General features: G+C 41.9%; 1 protein-coding gene across 2 annotated transcripts in view; it reads left to right on the top strand.

Annotated features, from left to right (window-relative positions):
* The first annotated feature begins 4,362 nt into the window (after window positions 1-4,362).
* LOC110530388 (TGF-beta receptor type-1) overlaps window positions 4,363-24,365 on the top strand; it is a 59,881-nt gene continuing 39,878 nt past the window's right edge. The window contains exons 1-2 of one of the 2 annotated variants that reach the window (XM_036986007.2): window positions 4,404-4,540; window positions 8,964-9,026. In XM_036986007.2, coding sequence (XP_036841902.1) covers window positions 9,005-9,026 — 22 coding nt within the window. In that variant the 5' untranslated portion in view covers window positions 4,404-4,540; window positions 8,964-9,004. Of the gene's footprint in view, window positions 4,541-8,963; window positions 9,027-24,365 lie in introns of both variants that reach the window. The other variant, XM_021613388.3, reaches the window with a different exon arrangement.

Below are 24,365 nucleotides of genomic sequence, written 5' to 3'. Positions count from 1 at the left end.
GGCGGCACAGCCTTCCCCAGAATGTCTGCCTCCAGGATTGAGTACAGCCTCAGATCGCTCTGCCATTCGCGCAGAATACCATGACCTCCTGGAGGCTTTCAGCAAGGCTCGTGCTACCTCCCTTCCTCCACATCGTCCTGCCGATTGTGCTATTTACCTCCTCCCGGGCACCACACTGCCTCGAGGCCGGCTAAATTCCATGTCTGGTCCTGAGACCAAGGCCATGGAGGAGTACATCGAGGACTCTCTGGCTGTTGGGAGTGTTCGTCCTTCTGCCTCTCCTGCTAGTGCAGGATTTTTCTTTGTGGGGAAGCTCAAGACCCTGCGACCCTGCCAGTGGACACTGAGTACCTGGTCATGCCGTTTGGACTCCTCAACGCACCCAGTGCACTAGGACTAGTCTCCCAGTCCCTGCCACTGAAAAACATCCCCACTGCATGATGCTGCCACCACCAAAAATATAGAATACATTTTAGTTTACTAAAATTAATTTAGTTTAGTAAAATTAGTTTTTAGCTACAGCCATGTCTATCAGGCATGCTTAGGCACATATTTTTATAGTAAAACCAGCTTATCAGTTTTAGAGATTTACAACCGTAAATTGTTATTGTATCTTATCACTATTAGCTAGTAAACTTAGCTAGCTAGTTTACTGGATATGCAATAATTGTTATTTACATCTGTTTGGAGTCTTATCTTGTGTCATGCCTATAATTTTGTGAGATTGAAATGCATCCACTGTCATAATCAATCTCAAAACTCGGCAATTATGTTACATAACTAGCTAGTAGATTTACAGTTGCTGATGTTAAACGTTTGCTAACAAGTTAAACGTGAGGCATGGCACATAAATTAGCAGGCGCCAGGCTAACCAACCAGCCAACTCCAGTCATGTGCTAATGTTTGTTGGTAAACCTAGCTTTAGGTAGCTGGTTGTAACTTTGTAGCTTGCTGTTTAGTAGCCATATCTAAGACTGTAGACCTGTAGTTGTTTAGCTAACTTAGCTAGCTATCTAAGTTAGCAAACAATTGTTTTTTGATTTCCCTCCACTGAAACAGTCTGTTAGCCAGCAATACACAAAATAGGTTTCAGTAGATAAACTAAAGTGATCTAACTAGCTAGGTGGCTTGCAGGAAAAATTACTTACTTAGCTAGCCTCCGTATTTGTCATCTGCCCTCTTGGTGCTGGCATCGGATATAGCTAAATCCAAGTATTTCTTTCTAATCCTCTTTCCTATATTCCAGTTGAAACATCAATGGTTGAATGTCACCATGTAGCTAATAGAACATCAAAAAATGGTATATCGTCAAATTCGTTGGGTGGAATCACTTGACGCCATTGCGTCAGTTCTTTCAGTTTTGCCCAAAGGATTGTGTTGTTAATTAATGTCTGCCTCCCTTTTTAAAAAGCCTGCCTCGGGGGAGGATGTGGCCAGAGCACCAAGCACCGCCCCACACGAGTTGTAGTCTCAGAGACTGGAAATAATGTGTCTGCTTGTATATTTAGCAATGAATTCAGGGATAGAAACATTGCTGAAAGACGTCCAATGGCTCTACTGAACTAGGACAACATATCTACCCACACAAAAACGTATAGCGTTATCAATACCACATAGAGCACAGGTGTCAAACTCATTCTACGGAGGGCAGTGTGTCTGCGGGTTTTCACTCCTCCCTTGTTCTTGATTGATGACTTAAGGTCACTAATTAATAATAATTAAGTTTGCTACACCCACACTAGCATCTGCAAAATATGTGTATGTGACCAATAAAATTTGATTTGAACTATCCACACTTGGTTGTCTCAGGCTTTGCGCAATGCCACAAAGCAGGACTACATTTATTTTCAGATCACACCCCCATATCAATAGACTAGAAGCCGTCATAGGGTGTATCATTCAGCGCGCGAAGCCCAGTACTTCCCTACTTCTGGGCAATTATGTGTGAAACACATCTCACTGACGTAGGCACGCCTCAGACATGATGAAAACATGCCCAGATTCCTCCAGATTGAAATTCCCCATTAACCAAATTAGACGCTCTCTCTCATTGACCTCCATAAAAAAATATGAAAAATCGCCACCTGCTGGAGAAGACAGATTTTGGGCCCAGTTATCCCTCTCGCTTCACCTCTTCCTCTATTCTCACTAACTGCACCATGAATGCAGCCCTCACTTGCATTGTTGGAGGCAATATTTGTCAACCAATCATTAGGGTGTTTTTGTTTGACCCACTCGAACATGAACATAGATGGGACTGAAACATGATCGGGATAGAATTGAAAATTATATTTGAGACCTCTTTCTAACCAATTAGTTGTGCACATATTGGGTCTCCGGGGTGGTGCAGGGGTCTAGGGCACTGCATCGCAGCGCCAGCTGTGCCACAAGAGACTCTGGGTTCTCCAGGCTCTGTCGCAGCCGGCCGCGACCGGGAGGTCCGTGGGGCGACGCACAATTGGCCTAGCTTAGTCAGTGCGGCTTGGTTGGGCTGTGTTTCGGAGTCCATGTTGTAGCGACAAGATAGTAATTACTAACAATTGAATATCTTGAAAAGGGGGGTAAAAAAAATTTTTTTTTGCACATATGTTTTCAGTTTGTGATATGGGGTATAGAAAAGTTTATTTAGACGTTTATACAGAAACTTTTACAAACAATACACCGTATACAAAAGTATTTGGACACCCCTTTGAACTAGTGGATTCCGCTATTTCAGACACACTCGTTGCTTACAGGTGTATAAAATCGAGCACACACCATAGACAAACATTGGCAGTAGTGACTTTCTCAGCTCAGTGACTTTCTCAATGACTTCCAACAAGTCAGGTTGTCAAATTTCTTTAGAGCTGTGCGCAATGCCAAGTGTTGGCTGGAGGGGAGTAAAAGCTCGCCGCCATTGGACTCTGGAGCAGTGGAAATGTGTTCTCTGGAGGCATGAATCACGCTTCACCATCTGGCAGTCCAACGGACAAATCTGTGTTTGGCGGATGCCAGGATAACGTTACCTGTCCCAAGGCATAGTGCCAGCTGTAAAGTTTGGTGGAGGAGGAATAATTGTCTGGGGCTGTTTTTCATGGTTTGGGCTAAAACCCTTAGTTCCATTTAAGGGAAATCTTAACACTACAGCATACAATGACATTCTAGACGATTCTGTGCTTCCAACTTTGTGGCAACAGTTTGGGGAAGGCCCTTTCCTGTTTCAGCATTACAATGCCCCCGTGCACAATGCAAGCTCCAAAAATAAATGGTTTGTCAAGATCGGTGAGGAATAACTTGACTGGCCTGCAAAGAGCCCTGACCTGAACCCCATTGAACACTACAAGCTGGTGTCCACATACCTTTGGTCATGTAATGCATCTGGCCTTCTCCCCCTCCCCCTTCACTTCAATGGTGGGCTGAGAATAACTTTCCTTGTCTCTAAATATTAAAATAGAGTGAAGGACAGAATAATTTGACTGCTCTCTGCTTGGTGTTACTTTTCATCATGTTCTGTACTCTAGTTTCTCTCTGTTCAATAGCTTTTGTCTCTTGAGGAAGAAGGCAAGCTGTCAGGACATTCTGTATTCAGGTTTTATTCTCTCTCTACATTGAGCTCAGTAATAGTGTTTTGATTTACAAATACCTTATTCTTGTTCTCAGCTGAATTGCTCACCTGGGAGTGCAGGCAGATGTACTGCCTGAGCCCTATGGGCCCTGGTCAAAGGACTTGAACTATATAGGAAATAGGGTTTCATTTAGGAGTGGGATGCAGCCATATTTTGTCAGCTGGATAAATATTTAATCTTGTTATTTCCAGATTATTTATTTAGAAGTGGTGCCTGTACACAAAGCGAGATCCATACAGAAATGGTTTAGTCGAGATCGTTGTGGAAGAACTTGACTGCCTGCATAGAGCCCTGACCTTAACTCCATCGAACATGAATTGGAACACCGACTGCGAGCCAGGCCTAATCGCCCAACATCAGTGCCCAACTTCACTAATGCTCTTGTGGCTGAATGGAGGCAAATCCCCACAACACTGTTCCAGTGGAACATTCTAGTGGAAAGCCTTCCCAGAATAGTGTAGGATATTATAGCAGCAAAGGGGGGGACCAACTCCATATTAATGCCCATGATTTTGGAATGATGTGTTAGATGAGCAGGTGTCCACATACGTTTGGTCATGTAGCGTATGTTGACGCTGCCATGTTAATCTGAGTTTTGCTGTTGGGAAACCACTACAGTGTCCGACTTTCGGCTGTCGCAGATGCACCTCCCCCGACTTCATTCACTGATTTTCGACTACCGTCTGCATGCTTGAACACGCCCAGTGTGAGAAGGGGTTGGGTATGAGAGAGAGGTTAAGGGCGGTTGGGGGAGTTCCATGTGGGCGGGGTATTTTCGCGTTGTTGGCAATCAGACCATTTTTTTTCCTCCAAGCAAAGAATACAGAAGTTGGTGAGAAATTGCCCAGAGTAATTTGTTATGACAATGGATACAATACGCTATTATTTCATATTTTTGGTCACGTTTCTTGGAGCAGGAATTCACATATCAATCGGTAAGTGAAACAGAATGTTTATTGTCAAGCAAATGACCAGGCGGGTGAGAGAACGAATAAAAAGTCACTTGCACGAAAATGGCCTCAGTTGCCTATAGTTTAGGACTAGGAATTGCCATGGCCAGACATTTATATCCCGTTGTGTTGAAGTGGCTGATATGTTGTCTAGCAAAAGAGAGACTCGACAATTGCTCTTTCTGTACTTGGTGAAGTCGATGTGTCCTGTATATATTTTTTGTAACCAGTTGTTTGAGTCATAGAACGAGCAAACCGAACCGAATGAATAGGATCGGCACATATGAGCTGTTGAAAAGGTGACAGTTTTATACTTGATACAATGTCCAGATAATTATCATGGAAGCGTGATAGGGTGGCGACATTGGATCATACAATGCTCCCGCTTCGTTGCTGAGGATGTGTAGTGTCTCTAGAGATCTAAAAAGCTCGTCATAGCACTTGTCGAATACAACAAAATAAGTTATCTGAAGACATTAGTCCAAAGAGCACATTATCATCTAAAATGTCTAAATAGTCGATTATTGATAAGGACTCACGTAGGAATATCAATATGTAGCCTAGGCTAAGCCCCTAGGCTATTTAACGTTAGATACACTGTTGCAAATAACTGACTACCGAATGACCCGTTTACCAGATTCAAAGCATACGATTTGTTACATAATATTGGAGACGTATCGATTCAATACGTGGTGTTTCTGATAATTGACTAACAAGGAATGATTACTTAGCCTACCAAACATACTCTACGTGCCTGCTGATGCATCCATGGATACTGGGGGCGCATGTAGCCTACGTTGACATTGTTACCCACGAGTAGTTGCCTGAGGCATCAATTTATATATTTTTCAGCTTCTCAATTGAAGCTTTGCTATAGCAAAATTACCTTTTCACAGTATAGTCATTATCTCGAGTTCCAATTCTAAAATTGTGCAGTGAGTTTATTTTATTTTTTATAACGGATGGATAGGAGATGTAGTCTAGAGATGAGAAGGTTATAGTTAACGAAGCCATAGCGTGTTTAATCTTAATCGCGATCCAATTTACGGAGTAGGCTCGTGGAAACAAAGCATCCCATCTGTATGAGGAATGGTGATTGGCTCCATTTGTCCACTGATGGGCAGAGCTGAGAACGGCTCATCCACACATACCTTCAATGTACAGAGAGCACAAATGTTCCAGCACAAGCATCTTGTAATGGATGACTAGAGGAGAGAAAAGCAGGGACATGATCAGAAACATGATCTCGTTTTCTGCTGTAATATGTCATAGGTTCATAAATGAGTAATGTTATTTTGCATGGTTAGATCTCATCTGGTCAATGCCTATCAGTGTACTGTGCTGAGATGTGAATAGGTCTATATGTAATTTCCATAATGTGATTTACGAACCTATAGTCTACCATAGGGAATAAACCCTCCTCAGAGCACATTCCACAATGTGCACAGAGGGATGGAGTTCTGTGAACCAATTGAAGATGGGTCTTTCCATGTCATTTCAGCCATCCACAAAGCCCACCATCTCAGATTGTATCTGTAGTTAGAAAGAGACAAGATTAGCATTCCTGCTAAATTTGGTTGAAATATAATTTCATCTCTGATAAATTAAGGTAATTGATTCCACACAAATTGGCCATTTTTAAATTATAGGATTCATATGCTAATTCAGAGACTTTCCTCAATTGGCCCAGACCAGACCTAATATTTAATCCACTTTAGAATAAATCAATTTGATGTCACGTGCCAAATACAGCAGGTGTGGACCTTACAATGAAATGCTTACTTACAAGCTCTTAACCAACAATGCAGTTAAGAAAAATAGAAATATAACAAATAATTAAGGAGCAACAAAAAAATAATAGTAGCGAGGCTAATATACAGGGGGTACCGGTACAGAGTCAATGTGTCGGGGCACCGGTTAGGCGAGGTAATATGTACATGTAGGTCGAGGTAAAGTGACTATGCATGGATAATAAACAGAGTAGCAGCAGTGTAAAAATGGGGTGTGGGGACAATGCAAATAGTCAGGGTAGTCATTTGAATAACTGTTCAAGAGTCTTATCGCTTGGGGGTTGAATCTGTTAAGAAGCCTTTTTGACCTAAACTAGGCGCTCCGGTACCGCTTGCCGTGCGGTAGTAGAGAGAACAATCTATGACTAGGGTGGTTGGAGTCCTTGGCAATTTCTTGGGCCTTCCTATGACACCGACTGGTATAGAGGTCCTGGATGGCAGGAAGCTTGGTGTACTGGGCCGTACACACAACCCTCTGTAGTGCCTTTCGGTCAGAGGCCGAGCAGTTGCCATACCAGGCGGTGATGCAACCAGTCAGGATGCTCTCGATGGTGCAGCTGTATAACTTTTTGAGCATGTGAGGACCCGTGCCAAATCTTTTCAGTCTTCGGATGGGGAATAGGCGTTATCGTGCCCTCTTCACAACTGTCTTGGTGTGTTTGGACCATGATAGTTTGTTGGTGATGTGGACACCAAGGAACTTGAAGCTTTCAACCTACTCCACTACAGCCTGTCAATGAGAATGGGGGTGTGCTCGGCCCTCCTTTTTTTGTAGTCCACAATCATTTCTTTTGTCTTGATCACGTTGAGGGAGAGGTTGTTATCCTGGCACCACACTGCCAGGTCTCAGCCTATAGGGAGGAGGTCAGTCTCATCATTGTCAGTGATCAGGCCTACCACTGTTGTGCCGTCAGCAAACTTAATGATTGTGTTGGAGTCGTACTTGGCCATGCAGTCATGGGTGAACAGGGAGTACAGGAGGGGACAGCGCACACACCCCTGACTGGCTCCTGTGTTGAGGATCAGCGTGGCATATGTGTTGTTACCTACCCATACCACCCGGGGGCGGCCCGTCGAAGTCCAGGTCCAGAATCCAGTTGCAGAGGGAGGTGTTTAGTCCCAGGATCCTTAGCTTAGTGATACGCTTTGAGGGCACTATGGTGTTGAATGCTGAGCTGTAGTCAATAAATAGCATTCTCATGTAGGTGTTCCTTTTGTCCAGATGGGAAAGGGCAGTGTGGAGTGCAATAGAGATTGCATCATCTGTGGATCTATCGGGACGGTATGCAAATACCGACCCGACAGCCATGCCACATCTGAGCCGGTGTAGTACGATTCAATCTTAGGCCTGTATTGACGCTTTGACTGATGGTTCGTTGGCAGGAATAGCAGGATTTCTTATAAGCGTCCGGGTTAGAGTCCCGCTCCTTGAAACCGGAAGCTCTACCCTTTAGCTCAATGTGGATGTTGCCTGTAATCCATGGCTTCTGGTTGGGGTATGTACGGTCACTGTCGGGACGACGTCATCGATGCACTTATCGATGCACATGTCTGTGCTAGCAAAACAGTCCTTTAGCTTAGCATCTGTGTCCTCTGACCACTTCCTTATTGAGCGAATCACTGCTTTAGTTTTTGCTTGTAATTTACCTTTATTTAACTATGCAAGTCAGTTAAGAACAAATTCTTATTTTCAATGATGGCCTAGGAACAGTGGGTTAACTGCCTTGTTCAGGGGCAGAACGACAGATTTTTACCTTGTCAGCTCGGGGATTTGATCTTACAACCTCTCGGTTATTAGTCCAACGCTCTAACCACCAGGCTACCTGCCGCCCCATAAGCAGGAATCAGATTTGTTATGGTCAGATTTGCCAAATGGAGGGCGAGGTAGAGCTTTGTAGCTGTCTCTGTGTGTGGAGTAAAGGTGGTCCAGTCCCCCCCCCTGGTTGCACATTATACATGCTGGCAGAAATGAGGTAAAACAGATTTAAGTTTCCCTGCGTTAAAGTCCTCGGCTTCTAGAAGCGGTGCCTCTGGGTGAGCATTTTTCTGATTTCTTAGGGCCCCACATCCGGTGAAACTGCAGAGAGCTAACATTTTAAATACACCATTCGTTGTATTAAACATTCTTGTAAATACATGTATCTTACATCATTTAAAAGATGAACGTCTTATTAATCCAGCCGCTGTGTCAGATTTCAAAATGGTTTACTGCAAAAGCAAACATGCGATTTTCTGAGGACGGCGCCCCACACACACACACACAAGTATTATTAGCATGTTCCAACCAAGCCTTAGCGTCACGAAAGTCAGAAATAACAATAAAATACATTGCTTACCATTGAAGATCTTCCTCTGGTGGCAATGCCAAGTGTCCTAACTACACAGTGAATGTTTGTTTTGTTTGATAAAATAAATTATAGCCTAACACAAAACATTTGTAAACCGGTTGCGTCTTGATTTCCGTCTCATTCAACTTTGGACGAAGCATTCGTGGTAATTACACACACTAAACAAACGTTTATCCAGTCATGGTTGGTTTCATTGCAATCCTCTGGTTGTTACTAACGCAATCCTCTGGTTATTACTAACACAACCATACATGATGATTCTTTTCCCAGGATGTATTGACCGAAACAAACCGATTTGAAGACACCAATCAATGACCTCATTGCGCACCAATGGTAGGACCAGTCTATTGTTGATTGACTGTATTTTGGCCCAATGACCACTGATCATCTTGAAATCTAGCTTGGAAGATAGCCAATGAGCTAAGGTAAACGGCAATATGTAATGGTTATACGTTCGAAGACCAGCATTTGTCGTAAACTCTGGCGTAAAAGAGGTTCATTCGCCATTGCAAATCCTACTTGACGGAGCTATGAGTGTTATGCATAGCAGTACATATTCAATAACATTTTCAACAAGTTTATATATTTAAATTATGGTGAGTAAATCAGGAAAAGCTAAAACAAAGTCTAGGTATACAGATTTAACCCAAATTATAGAGGAAATCTTCAGAAAGATGAATCTTTCAGCGAAGCTAGTTTTGCTAGTTTCGACTCCCAGACGGAAGAAATGTTTCTGCACGGCGAGGATGCCATGCTGGATTGGTAAGTTCTAATGCTAATGTCATTGTTTGAAATTAATATGAAATATTATTCATTTGAGATTTTTTTAGTTTTTCTTATTTTATTTGCAATATAAAAATATCATCTGTAATGAAATGTGTAAAGTACACATTGGCAATACTGTGTGTGTGTGATATGTTTATGTAAAATAAATGTACAAAATATGGAATGGAACAGCTCTTCACCATAGTGATTATGTTCCCTGTACTCAGATATATATATATCTGTTTATTTTACGTGTTGATACAGGGCTCATACGTGAAAGTATTGTTACTGATTTTTGTAATCTTTCACAGTGGCAGTGATTCTGATTATGAGCCGCCACTGTCTAGGTGTCCATCTCCCTCTGAAGCTGGTTCATCCAGCCGGACCTCCGCTGTTTACTGCTCCTCACCTACCTGGCCATCTAGAGATGTGAAGTCTGTGACAAAGAAGAGGAGGTGGGGAAGAGAGAAACCTGCAGAAAGAGGGCCAGAGGGTCATTGGCACTCTGTATTAGAAGATGATGTGGAACCAAATCCACCAGTTTTTAGACCCAGAAGGCAGCCAGGACCTCAACTAGACATGAATGCAAAGTACAGCCCCCTTCAACTTTTTCAACTGTTTTTCAACTCATCAGTTGTTGATTCTCTGGTGGCGAACACAAATAAGTATGGGGCTAAGAAGCAGGCAGGAAAGAAAGAGGCATGGAAGACCATTTCCATGTCAGACCTTTTCTGCTACTTTTCAATGGTCATTTACATGGGGCTGGTGAAGTTGAAAACTCTAAGGGACTACTGGAAAACGTCAGCTCTCTATCAACTGCCTTTCCCCATGACTATCATGTCTTGTAAAAGGTTTCTGACTATCTCACGGGCGCTTCACATCAGTGACCCAGAAATTGATGGGGAGAATGACAAGAAGAGAGGCACACCAAGGTTTGATAGGATCTGTAAAATAAAACCTCTCTACCCCAGCATCGTTGATGCCTGAAAGACTTACAGTATTTTCAGCCCGCCCAGAACCTGTCCATCGATGAGAGGATGGTAGCCTCAAAGGCCAGAATCAGCCTCAAACAATACATGCATAACAAACCAACCAAATGGGGTTACAAGCTGTTTGTTTTGGCTGATTCTGTGTGTGCCTACACTTGCAATTTTTTTGTTTATGAGGGGAAAAACAGTTTTGCTACCGGTTATGGACTGAGTTATTATTCCGTTATGGAGTTATTGGATTTTCAACTGCTGAGGAAGGGCTACAAACTGTTTGTGGACAACTTCTACACAAGCCCTACCCTGTTTACAGAGTTGAGGAAGTGGGAGGTGTGGGCTTGTGGCACCATTCGTACCAACAGGGTGGGATTTCCAAAGACCAAGGTGAACGACATGCCTAAGTGGGCTGAGCGGGGTACCATACAATGGATCCGTGAAGATGGCCTGCTGTTTGTGAAGTGGATGGATACCAGAGAGGTGGTCATGTGCTCCAGTATCCACAAGTCTACAGAATCAGTTCTGTTTGCGTGCTAATATAAGTACCATTGACTTTTGGGCTGTTTCCCCCCTCTTGGTCGACCAAGAGTGGTCTATTTTTTTAGACCAATTGATTGGTAAAAAATGGAAACCGTGGATTTGTCAATATATAGACACAGTAGACACAGTGGAGATCACGTCATCAGGCTTGTGAAGGACGGTGCCTGGGCATGGACCACAAAAAATCTCCCCCTTCCAGCTGCTGTGAAGGACTACAACAAGAGCATGGGAGGTGTGGACCTGTCAGATGTGCTAATACAATGCTCTTCACAAGACCATGAAATGATACAAAACATTTTTCTATCATTTCATTGACATTGCTGTGGTGAATTCCTTCAATATCCAGAAGGAAATGGCCAAGAGCTGTGGACAGCCCCCCCATCTCACAGCTAGCCTTCAGGGAGCTGCTGATCCAGGAGCTTGCTAGCTACAGCAAGTCCACTGTAGCACCTTCTGCTCCAACCAGTGGTGTTCACCTGCCCAGATTCATCTCTGCAGGCATGAATGTGCCACAGGGCAAAAAGGGCACAGTAGGGAGACGTCGTTGTGCCCTTTGTCACAGGAAATGCCCCATCACCTGCACCACCTGTTCAGTAAGCCTCTGCTTTACAGCAGAAAGAGACTGCTATGGGCCATGGCACCAGCAGCACAATATTGTGTAGAGGACTGAGGGTCTTCACAATATTGTAAATAGAACATGTGTAAATAGTTACCCTTGTTATTTGTTTGTTTATTATTATTTATTTATTTTATATATTTTTTTCTTATATATTTTTTTGGGGGGGTGTGTGTGTGTGTGTGTGTTAGAATATAATTTATGTATTTTGTATATAGTTCTTTCCTTCAAAATGTATCACTGTACCAACTCGGCCACTTGGGTACATTTGGGTACATTTGTGTGGGACACCTGGGTGACTTCATGCTCAATGTCATGTAGCTCGCTCATTTTTTAAGTTATCTGTCTAAAACGTTGCTCAGCTATTGTTGCCATCTTATGTTCTTCATTCAAATCATTCACAGCATCCTATCTGTATGTTTGGCTGTTCTTGGTAATTTGAAAGATGATGCAGCAACAATAAAAAACAGAAAACGTATGTTTATTTCCTTGTATTTTATTTTACCAGATCTATTGTGTTATATTCTCCTACATTCAATTCACATTTCCACAAAATTCAGAGTGTTTCCTTTCAAATGATACCAAGAATATGCATATCCTTGCCTCTGTGCCTGGGCTACAGGCAGTTAGATTAGGGTATGTATTTAGGTGGAAATTGAGAAGGGGGGGGGTTTGCTGACGACACAACGGTGGTAGGCCTGATCACCAACAACAATGAGACAGCCTATAAGGAGGAGGTCAGAGAACTGGCAGTGTGGTGCCAGGACAACAACCTCTCCCTCAATGTGAGCAAGACAAAGAAACTAATCGTGGACTACAGGAAAAGACGGTCCGAACAGGCCCCCATTAACACCAACGGGGCTGTAGTGAGCTGGTTGAGAGTTTCAAGTTCCTTGGTGTCCACATCACCAATGATCTATCATGGTCCAAACACATCAAGACAGTCGTGAAGAGGGCACAACAAAACTTTTTCCCACTCAGGAGACACAAGATTTGGCATGGGTCCCCAAATCCTCAAAGTTCTACTGCCGCACCATCAAGAGCATCCTGACCGGTTGCATCACTGCCTGGTATGGCAACTGCTCGGCATCTGACCGTAAGGCACTACAGAGGGTACTACATACGGCCCAGTACATAACTGGGGCCAAGCTTCCAGCAATCCAGGAACTATATAATAGGCGATGTCAGAGGAAAGCCCATAAAAGTCCAGTCACCCGCACGGCAAGCGGTACCGGAGCGCCAAGTCTAGGACCAAAAGGCTCTTTAACAGCTTCTACCCCCAAGCCATAAGACTGCTGAACAACTAATCAAATGGCCACCGGACTATTACCCCCCCTCCATTTGTTTTGTACACTGCTGCTACTCGCTGTTTTATTATCTATACATAGTCACTTCACCCCTACCTACATTTACAACTTACCTCTAACCTGTAGCCCCGCACACTGACTCCGTACTGGTACCCCCTGTATATAGCCTCGTTATTTTGCTTTATTTGGTAAATATTTTATTAACTCTTCTTGAACTGCACTATTGGTAAAGGGCTTGTAAGTAACCATTTCACTGTTAAGTCCAAACTTGTTGTATTTGGCGCATGTGACAAAGTTTGATTTGATTAACCACGTTTCCATCCACGTCATACTGTATTTAAAAAAAACAACAGCTGTGATGGAAACAGGAATTTTCGGTAATGCAGACAGATTCTACATGGTGAGATCTTTTTGTGTCAGTAAAATTCTTTATACGGATTTTAGAATATTCACATCAATCTGTCGTCAACTGGATGGAAACATATCTATTGTTAGACATTTTTGTTGATCCAAATCAGATATTATGTACTTTAATATTTATTGAATATTATATGAATCCTTTAATTTAAAATGGCCAGTTTGGGTGCAATCATTTAGCTTCATTTACCAGAGAGAAATTATATTTCAACAAAATAATGTTGCAAGAATGCTAACCTTATATTTCTTACAGAAATTATTTCAGTACAATCTGAGATCTAATACAATTTTATTGGTTGTGTACATAATTTAGGAGGTTTTGTGGCAGGTGCAGCGCAATGCTTATTTTCCTAGTAAACAATGCAGTAAATGTCTACAAAATAATAATAAACTATGAGATGGTGGGTGTCAATCCTTTCTTTTGTTTTTTTTCAGATAAAACGTCACAGATTTCACATCAATTGACACAACCATCGTTTAGCTACTTTGTCAACCAATATTTCTCATCAACAAAGGCTTTGTTAATGAATGCTTCTGCTCCACATATTGAATAAAAATGGTCGGGCCAGCACAAATTTATAGAATTTCTTACATTTTATTTCGTAACATCAGCCTCAAGGACACATATTTTGGTCACAAAGGCTTTGTTAGCTGTCCACAAAGCTAGAATATTTCAGCCAACTTTTTTTTGTGAATTGTCTGGGCTGTTCTATCCTTGACACTGCTGTTATGAAATAGCCTAAACATAAGAAATAGCCACTGCACTATATTTGTGAGTGCTGCTAACCTCTACATTCATTATGTAAGTGTTCAATGTCCTTGGTGACAGGCAATGGGTTAAGCAAGAGCCATAGGCTAGATGGATATTCTATATGACTGGGTAAAGCCTTCGGATTCTGCACAGGCACTAGGCATATGCAGACCGACCACATAAAAAGCTTATCCCACTATCTGACAGAATTATGTTGTTGGGTCTAACTGTTGGCAGAAACACTTGTAGCCTTGGTTTCTGTTGGGTGTGTTCATGACTAGGTTTTGATTACGCTGTAGTGCTTATCATTTTCATGACAGGCTATAGACGGGTTTGTTGTTTAGCAACAAACAGGCGCATGCTCAACTATGGGGCAAAACTGTCTAGGTTGGCTTAGTGTTGACAATATTTAATCTCTAATGTTTATTGAAAACATAAATACATTTGCACAATGAGCACTTGTCTCTCAAATACATTGTTAGTTTTTGGTTCGCTAGCCAGCAAATGTGAGCCATATTACCATAGACGTGACATCAGTCAAAACAAGACATGGTATCAAGAACAAGATGAAACTAGCTGAAAACGAGCCACCTACATTCCCCACGTGGCAGCTTCTTGTCATTGTTGCTAGATATACACACACACACTGTAGTGTATGTGGACACCCCTTGAAATTAGTGGATTCGGCTATTTCAGCCACACCGTTGCTGACAGGTGTATAAAATCGAGCACACGGCCATGCAATCTTCGTAGACAAACATTGGCAGTAGAATGGCCTTACTGAAGAGCTCAGAGACTTTTAACGTGGCAACGTCATAGGATGCTACCTTTCAGTTTGTCATATTTCTGTCCTGCTAATCTGCCCCGGTCAACTGTAAGTGTTGTTATTATGAAGTGGAAACGTCTAGGAGCAATAACAGCTCAGCAGCGAAGTGGTAGGCCACACTAGCTCACAGAACAGGACTGCCAAGTGCTGAAAATCTTCTGTCCTCGGTTGCAACACTCACTACCGAGTTCCAAACTGCTTCTGGAAGCAACGTCAGCACAATAACTGTTCATCAGGCGCTTCATAAAATGGGTTTCTGTGGCCGAGCACTCGCACACAAGCCTAAGATCACCATGCACAATGCCAAGAGTCGGCTGGAGTAGTGTAATGCTCGCCGCTATTGGACTCTGGACCAGTGGAAATGTGATGAATCACACTTCACCATCTTGAAGGACGAATCTGAGTTTGGAGGATGCCAGGAGAACGCTACCCGCCCCAATGCATAATGCCAACTGTAAAGTTTGGTGGGAAATCATAACACTACAGCGTGCAGTGACATTCTAGAAAATTCTGTGTTTCCAACTTCGTGGCAACAGTTTGGGGAAGGTCTTTTCCTGTTTCAGCATGACAATGTCCCCGTGCACAAAGCGAGGTCCAGACAGAAATAGTTTGTCGAGATCAGTGTGTAAGAACTTGAACACCTTTTGGGATGAATTGGAACACCGACTGCAAGCCAGGCCTAATCGCCCAACATGAGTGCCCAACCTTACTGATTTTCTTGTGGCTGAATGGAAGGAAGTCCCCACTGCAATGTTCCAACATCTATTGGAAAACCTTCCCAGAAGAGTTGAGGCTGTTATGTCTGCAAAGGGGGGACCGACTCTATATTAATGCCCATGATTTTGGAATGAGATGTTAAACGAGCAGGTGTTCACATACTTTTGATCATGTAGTATATGTTGATCTGAGCCTTGTTATTAGAAAACCACTACAGTCTCTCACTTTCGGCTGTCGCAGATGCCCTTCCCCTGACTATATTCACCGACTTTCAACTACAGTCAGCCCGCTTGAACACCCAGTGTGAGTGAGAAGGGGTTTGGTATGACTGAGCGGTTAGGGGTGTTCCATGTGGGTGGGGTATATTTGTGTTGATGGCCAATCTGACATTTTATTTTTCCTCAACGCAAAAGACTAACGAAGTTGAGCGTGATTGATTGCCCAGAGTAATTTGGAATGACAATGGATACAATGCGCTGTTTCTTGACGCAGCAATTCACATATCCATCGCTAAGTGATCCAGTCACTGCCGTATATGGCTTTAGACACAGAATTGTGATTCTCTTAGTTAGATTTTCACACTTGGTTTTTGTTTTCAAGAATTGTGTTTTCAAACATGGCGCAGGTCACGGGGAACCGAGCTGCCAGGAATGTTTATTGTTACGCAAATGAGAAAGCCGGGGAGAGAACGGTGGGCTGAGAAGAACTCCTGTGTTCCCAACTCAACGTTCGCTTTCCACATCATGACATTTTAATACTCTATCCCTGTTCTGGATAAAACCTTAAATTGACTTTCCCTGTCTCTAAATATTCAAATAGAGAGGACAGGATAGTTTGACACTGCTCCCAGCCTGGAGTTACTTTTCATCTAGTTTCTCTCTGTTCAATAGCTTTTGTCTCTTGAGGAAAAAGACTAGCTGGCAGGACATTCCATATTCAGGGTAATTCTCTGTGTGTAGATCTACATTGAGCTCAGTAATAGTCTTTGATTTACAAAGACCTGTTCTTGTTCTCAGTTGAAATGCTCACCTGAGTGTGCAGGCAGATTCCAAATTGCACCCTATTCCTTATAGGAAATATGGTGTCATTTGATAGTGGAATGTAGCCATAGTTTTTCAGCTGGATAACTATTTAATCATGTTATTCCAGATTTATTCATAAGTGGTGCCTGTGAATCGAGACCGTCCGTCTGTGCACTGCCAACAACTATAACAAGTTAAACTGACAAATGTTATTTATTTTCACATTTCCAAACAAGTGTACAAGTACCTTACAGCTCAGCATTTCTCCGCTCGCAAAAAAATGAATTAAACTAAGCAGGTTAGGGTTTTTATTGTACTTGGACCAACTCGGGAAATGTTTCCTCTGAAATTGGTTGTGTTGGTTGGTGTGCTATAAGGACAATATGGTTTGCCAAGACAGGGGAAAGTGAAAACACAAACGTGATCTCAGAAGTACATTGTTGGCATTGTAGGTTTCCACAATATTCAAATATCCTTTTACCCTAGAGCAAAGCAATTTTATATGAATTATCGATTAATATAAAATAATTATAGAGGAGCAAAGACTGCTCTTTAGAGACTGACAACACAATTAGTCACTAAGCTAAGGGCAAAACATTTGGTGTTTCTCGAAATGCATACTACCGTATTCCGAGCACGCAAATTGGAGTACAGCAGAGTCGGAGTATGAGTCCAAATCATAGTAGGTCTATAGGGCTAACTGGCTAGCTCCTACTGTTAGCTAGCCAGATGACCATGAATAATTCTTAGCTAGCTACCCACAAAGATTTGACATGCCTAACATTAGTTTTAGGTCATTTTTGCCTGTTGAACTATCTGGTTAGCTATATTTTAATTGTCATATTGTAGCTAACTGATAGTTATGAAGTAAAATGTTTGCTTTGTGTATTGTATATCATGTTTAGTCTTTATTGACATTTTCCTGGCTGGAAGAAGGTTCAGTGAATGTGTAAGTCCGTAGTAACTCAACAGTGCTAACTAGCTAGTTAGCTAGCTACCTACAAAAAATTGACATCTACCTTGCATAACCTTAGCTTTAGGTCAGTAGAACTTTTGTTTTGCATATATCTTGTTTCATCTCCATTGTTGCCATTGTCTTGGCTATAAGAAGGTTCAGTAATTGGGAGGATCAGTGTGAGGTAATATGGTAGGTGCTGCTCAAACAGTGGAGGCTGCTGAGAGGAGGACGGCTCATAGTAATGGTTGGAATGGCGTCAATGGATAGGTATCAAAGATGTGGTTGATACCATTTCATTAACTCCATCTACACGGACCCGAATCTACACGGACCCGGGTCTCACCGATGAGTTCGTACCACACCAATCTTAGTTGAATATTTATTTACTAAAAAGCTAAAATGATGATAAAAGATACACATAGACAAAACACATTTTAGGCTATTGATTAGAACTTAGTATAACGGGCCAACACACTATGGCGCGTGTTACCCAAAATGGGGATTTCAAAAAAGAAAGTACACGAGAGAAATATACATTTGGGTGAATTTGTCAGCTACACTATTCTGACCCTAGCCTTGCCCCAAACTGCCGCTCTTATGGGTCAGAATATAATGATGTAATTACGTGGGGGAGGTCTCCGAGGATTCTCTGCGTGGACCGTTCAAGGGACCGTTCAGCTGCTCGATGATGCACTTCTCCGGCGCGCCTTTCTGGTCGTCCTCACGATGTCAGTGTCCTTTTGGCTTAGGAGTCTGTTCCCTCACCCTTGCTATGGAAGGGGTCTTCTGAGGACAGACAGCTCAGAGCTCACAGCGTAGGAATGAAACAGTGTAGAGACCACAATTCGATGGGAGATGAAGGCTAGGTGGTTCGACTTGAATTCACCCGCTTAGACACAGCTACTTATCCATAGCTTGGGTAGAAAAATATTTCTTTGTCTTCAAACTTGCATTGCGTTTTGGGTTTGTTGACTTTTTAGACCTTGGCTGCAGCTTGGGTTACGTAGTCTTCTCTGGAAATTCTTTACTCACAGGTTTTATATCCTTGGTCAGAAGTGGGCATAACCGCCTTTAGGGCAATTCTCTGGGCGTACCAAGTTAACCAAGTTAAGGTCTAGATTTGACTCAAATCCAATTTTAGACAACTAACTTCACATTTCATCTTCCCCAAAACATTCTCTTTGATTTGGACATTTTTCCATACAACGTACAATGTATAAACATCAAACATATACTAGGAAAACTCTACACGTTACAATGTTTTCGTAATAACGTCATCTATTAACCTTTTCATAACAAAACAAAAATGACATACATTTTCATATTCCATTTATCGTCATGACCACCATTGTGGCTGACGGAAACCATTGTTCCAAAGTCCCTTTATTTCATGTGTAATGTTCTGAGGCTGGTTCTCCACGACAAAGGAATTTGTCTGTGGCCTGAGATTTACCAGGAGTGTGAGGGGTCATGAAACCCCCACATCTTCAGACCCCTAGATCTCTCCTCCTCTGTTGGAAATGAGAGATAATTGTTGTGGTTGTTGTGTTCTCCTGTAACCTGACCTGATCAGGACAGTCATGACAGAAGTATGCATATTGACAAACACCCAATAATACTTATAAAAACATTGTTTTTTCCCGAAACCACTGTCTAGAGGGTGTATGGAGGAACATGTGTTTTTGAACGCTTGTTTTGGAGTGGCTTCTCCATACGTGTGGCTGTCTTCCAGTTCAGTGTGACTCACAGGGTGGATTTGGAGAAGACCAGTTGCTGTACCAGGCTGACTTTTTATTTTATTTTCTCCAGACTTTGCTGTCTGTCACTTCCCCTACAGGCAGAGCAGGCATATTGAATAATGCTTCAGCAGAAAACACATTCTGCAGAAGCCCAACAGATTCCATTGAAGTTCATCAAGTCAAAAGCTATACACTTGGCTTTGTGTTCCAGCTCTAAAATCGATTTAGGTTTGTGTTAAATTAGGTAATCTCAGTGTACTGTCATCAGCTAGTCCGAATAGGCTCACACCTACTGAATTACTCTGAGGTCCCTAAAGTCATGAATGGGCAAGGAACAGGCCACGACCAGACATCTGCTGAAATCAGGCCTTGCCACACCACACACACACACTCGTGAGGACAAAAGAGCTTCAATCAGGGTGATGGAGCAGAGCAGCAGGGCTGTGACCTGACTATGGAAATGAATGTAGAGCTGTCAGCTCAGCGGAGTCAGACACACAGGGAGGGAGAAGCAGCTGATCAGTGTGACCAACACAACAACAGCGTCAGATTAAGATTAAATCTCTCTCTCTCTCTCTCTCTCGGTTTATTTCATTCCATTTGACGAGTTTTGTCATTTTATTTTGTTTGGAGCGCTCCTGTCAATGTTGAGTAAGGACGCTCACCTGATAACGCTTAGAAGTAGGCCTATAGGCTACCTGGCATGCGTGCCATTGTGGGCATATACGTGTGCCAATTTGGGGATCTGATAGTATTTCTGATTGACTTAACACACCACCACTAATGAGCTGTGGAGCTTCTCAAAGTAATGTTTTCTTCACCTCAAACGGCAAACAAACTAAGTCTGTTTTTACATCCATTGAGATTGACAATAGCTCCTCAATGTAGTTGTAAAATCTTTCCAGCTCTCCCCCTTTCTATAACCACTCAGTGTGAAAGGGAAAAATGTCATACTCTGATCCAGTGGAAATTTAATAAAATAAGCCTACCTGACTATTTCTTATTAGTGCTTAACTTGGAGAGAAATAGGTTCTGGTACTCATTTTGGGTGCTGGTAATGTTTCTATTTAGGTGCAGGAGTTCCACAATACTTTTAAGCTAATATTATATAAGAGGAACTGGAGCTCAAACAGTAGAACATTTGAGGTGTTGGTACTCTGCTCCGGTGAGCTCCTGTCCAAGTCAAGCACTGCTTCTTATCCCTTGCACAAATAGCCTACAGCTGTGTCTGGCCCGAGCTCACTGGTGTGGGAAACTGAGGGCCCAGAATATTTTATACAATTTTGCAAGTTCAGCAATATTTTATACAATGTTGCAAATTCTCGCAAGCTTTAGGGACTCAAGTTAATAGTTGATACAATGTTTCAAGTTCAGGCCATGCAAAGCCAATGTGATTTATAGGATACCTGCAAGCTGCTGTTTTTATTTGTTGGCTTTATGTAGGCTAATTTTACACATTTGGCAATAGAAGTTGCTTTTTAGGTTTATCATTTTAATTTAGATTTGGATAGAATTTTGATTAACCACATGACAATGATTTTGAGATATGAAGACTATTATAAATGTGCATATTAAAACTATATCTGGCACGCAGATTGGTAAAAATGGTAACATAAATTGGTATTCCACATGAGAAAGCTTGCCGACTCCTCTTGTAGCCTATTACCGGTAACTTCAGGAGAGTAGTGACAGAATCTGTGAAATCCAGCAGGAGAGGGAGGAGAATGTTTGTTTGTTTGTTTGTTTGTTTTGGTCAGGTTGGTCAGGTTAAGTTTTTTTTTTCTCTTCTGGTTATCTAGATCTCTGGCTTTAATCTTATTTCATCAAACAGTAAGCCTAAAGCATCAGATAAGCTCAATGCATATAGTTGATTTTATTAAAACACAAGGTGTGTCAATATATGGAAAAATACACATACCATTTTTATCTACCAAACGATTGGTCGAAAGAGCAGGCGACTTTCGGTTGAGCAATATATATTTTTTTCAGGGACAGTCCTAAAATAAACACCTGTCTAGATAAGGTTCCACAGTTGACAGTGCAGTACTTTTTCGAGCTGAAAGACGATGGCCAGAGCTTACCCATAATGTTGCACAACGATGTAATTCAGTAAGTCATAGTTTTAGTAAAAGTGTGATATATTCAGGCTTGAAGTGCTAAATCCAAATATGTGACTTCGGATGTTTCCGGGAGTCTTGCCTGTCTTTTTCAATGAGATGTGCAAATTATTTTCAGCCCATGTTTCAGGGTTGGGTTTTATATATTAATCAGAAACACCTGCTGCAAAGTTCTTCCTATTCGCAAGTCATCTGTAGCCTTAATTTAAAACAACCACAAAGTCAAAATTCGCTATATCATACACATTTTATGAAAAGAAAAAGGTTGTGCTAAGGTTAGCAGTGCGGTTGAGTTAGGTTTAAAATCCAATTTTTAAGAGAAAATGTAGAAGTGTATTACTTTGTGTCTGCCACCTTGCCATGGAGCCAATTAAAATAGGGTGTGCAAACTGTTTTGGCACCTCCTTTTTTACATGCAAATTATCATAATTCATGATCCATCAAATTTCACTTTGTTTTTAGGAAGTCTGCATATTTTTATTTTTATAAATGGTAAAATTGTGTGATCTGACTGCATTTTAGAATGCCGCTCCCCCTGTCACCCCAAGATGAATGGTTTTGACCAATAATGTTTTAGGCAAATTCCTTTTGCATGGCCGGGTGTGCAGAGTTGGCTCATTCCATTGATCTTAAAGAAAAATCTCCACCCATCCGGGGGACCAGTCCATGCAAAACAAACTCGCCCATTATTTCAATACATGCTCCAAACCGTTTAGTGGTTATACTATCCATTTTACCGGAGCTTATATAATTTTTATTTCTATGGCAGATTTGCGGCCGCAATTTTGATAATGCAATGAAATTTCGCTGCCCTATTTCGATAATGCATTCATATTTCCTTATTTTTACTATTTTCTACATGTAGAATAGTGAAGACATAAACTATGAAATAACACATGGAATCATATAGTAACCAAAAAAGTTGCCATCCTTTGCCTCAATGACAGCTTTGCACACTAAAAGCTTCTTCAGGCTAGGCAACCTCCGGTGAAACTGGAGGGCGTGTAATTCAAATAAATAATCATTAAAGTTATGGATATTAAACATTTAGGAACATACAAGTGTCTTATATAGGTTAAAATATTTACTTTTTGTTAATCTAACTGCACTCTCCGATTTACAGTAGGCTTTACAGCGAAAGCATGCCATGTAATTGTTTGAGGACGTCACCTCACATCAAAATATTTTTCCACCGGGCACAGGTTTCATAAATTCACAAATAGCAATTAGATATTCACTTACTTTTTGAAAATCTTCCTCCGATTTGTTATCCAAAGGGTCCCAGCTATAACATGTAGTGTCATTTTGTTAGATAAAATCATTTTTACATCCCAAAAAGTCTGTTTAGGTATGGCAATCAATTTGAGTAATCCACTCGTTCAACATGCCAAGATAGGATTCTGAAAATCTTCCCCTAAACTTTGTTTCAACAAGTAAAAATACGTTTCTAATAAATCCTCAGATACTATAAAATGTAATTCAACTATAATATTTTATACGGAAAGAAGTATGTTCAATAGGAAAACGATATTAGCAGGTGTGTCCTCTTCCTCACGCGAACATGCACACATTTCCAAGTCTGTGTCCCTGTACTAAAACTCAATATTCTTCCTCGTTTTAGAAGAAGCCTGAAACCTTGAACATTGAGTACTGACACCCAGTGGAAGCCATAGGAATTGCATCCTGAGAGCTAGATTTCAGAATGCCCCTATACTTTCCATTGTAAAGCATGGGCTTTTCTTTGGATTTTCTCCTACCATATCTATTGTGTTATAGTCTCCTACATTATTTTGTCTTCTTTCCAATGGTACCAATTATATGCATATCCTGGCTTCAGGTCCGGAGCAAAAGCAGTTTACTTTGAGTACGTCAGTCAGGCGGAAATTGAGTAAAGAGGACCCTAGCCCTAACAAGTTTTTTTAAACTGAAGTGGTGCTCCCATAACTTTCATTAGCTGGCTAAGGTTAGCATGCTAGCTAGTTACACTGACAGCTGTCAGTCAGTGCCCCAGTTCTCTGCCACACATGGAATTCACCACAACATTTCCACCCCCATTTTTTCCCACCTTTATTTAACCAGGTAGTCCAGGAGAGAACAAGTTCTCACTTACAACTGCAACCTGGCCAAGATAAAGCAAAGCAGTGCGACACAAACAACAACACAGAGTTACACATGGAATAAACAAGCGTACAGTCAATAACACAAAAAGTCTATATACAGTGTGTGCAAATGGCGTGAGGAGCTAAGGCAATAAATAGGCAAAGTAATTACAATTTAGGAAATTAACACTGGAGTGATAGATGTGCAGATGAGTCTGTGCAAGTCGAAATACTGGTGTGCAAAAGAGCATAAAAGTAAATAAAAACAATATGGGGATAAGGGTAGGTAGATTGGATGGGCTATGTACAGCTGCAGCGATCGATTAGCTGCTCAGATAGCTGATGTTTAAAGTTAGTGAGGGAAATATAAGTCTCCAGCTTCAGCGATTTTTGCAATTTGTTCCAGTCATTGGCAGCAGAGAACTGGAAGGAAAGGCGGCCATAGGAGGTGTTGGCTTTGGGGATGACCAGTGAGATATACCTGCTGGAGTGCGTGTTACGGTGGGTGTTATCGTGACCAGTGAACTGAGATAAGGCGGAGCTTTACCTAGCATAGACTTATAGATGACCTAGAGCCAGTGGGTCTGGCGACGAATATGTAGCAAGGGCCAGCCGACTAGACCATACAGGTCGCAGTGGTGGGTGGTACATGGGGCTTTGGTGACATGGATGGCACTGTGATAGACCTCATCCAGTTTGCTGAGTAATGTGTTGGAGACTATTTTGTAAATGACATCGCTGAAGTCGAGGATCGGTAGGATAGTCAGTTTTACGAGGGTATGTTTGGCGGCGTGAGTGAAGGAGGCTTTGTTGTG

Source organism: Oncorhynchus mykiss, chromosome 8, assembly GCF_057628025.1.
Source record: "Oncorhynchus mykiss isolate SJ-2025 chromosome 8, ASM5762802v1, whole genome shotgun sequence".
NCBI lineage: Eukaryota > Metazoa > Chordata > Actinopteri > Salmoniformes > Salmonidae > Oncorhynchus > Oncorhynchus mykiss.
Note: the sequence above shows the minus strand (reverse complement) of the source record. Positions and strands in the feature narration are given on the sequence as shown.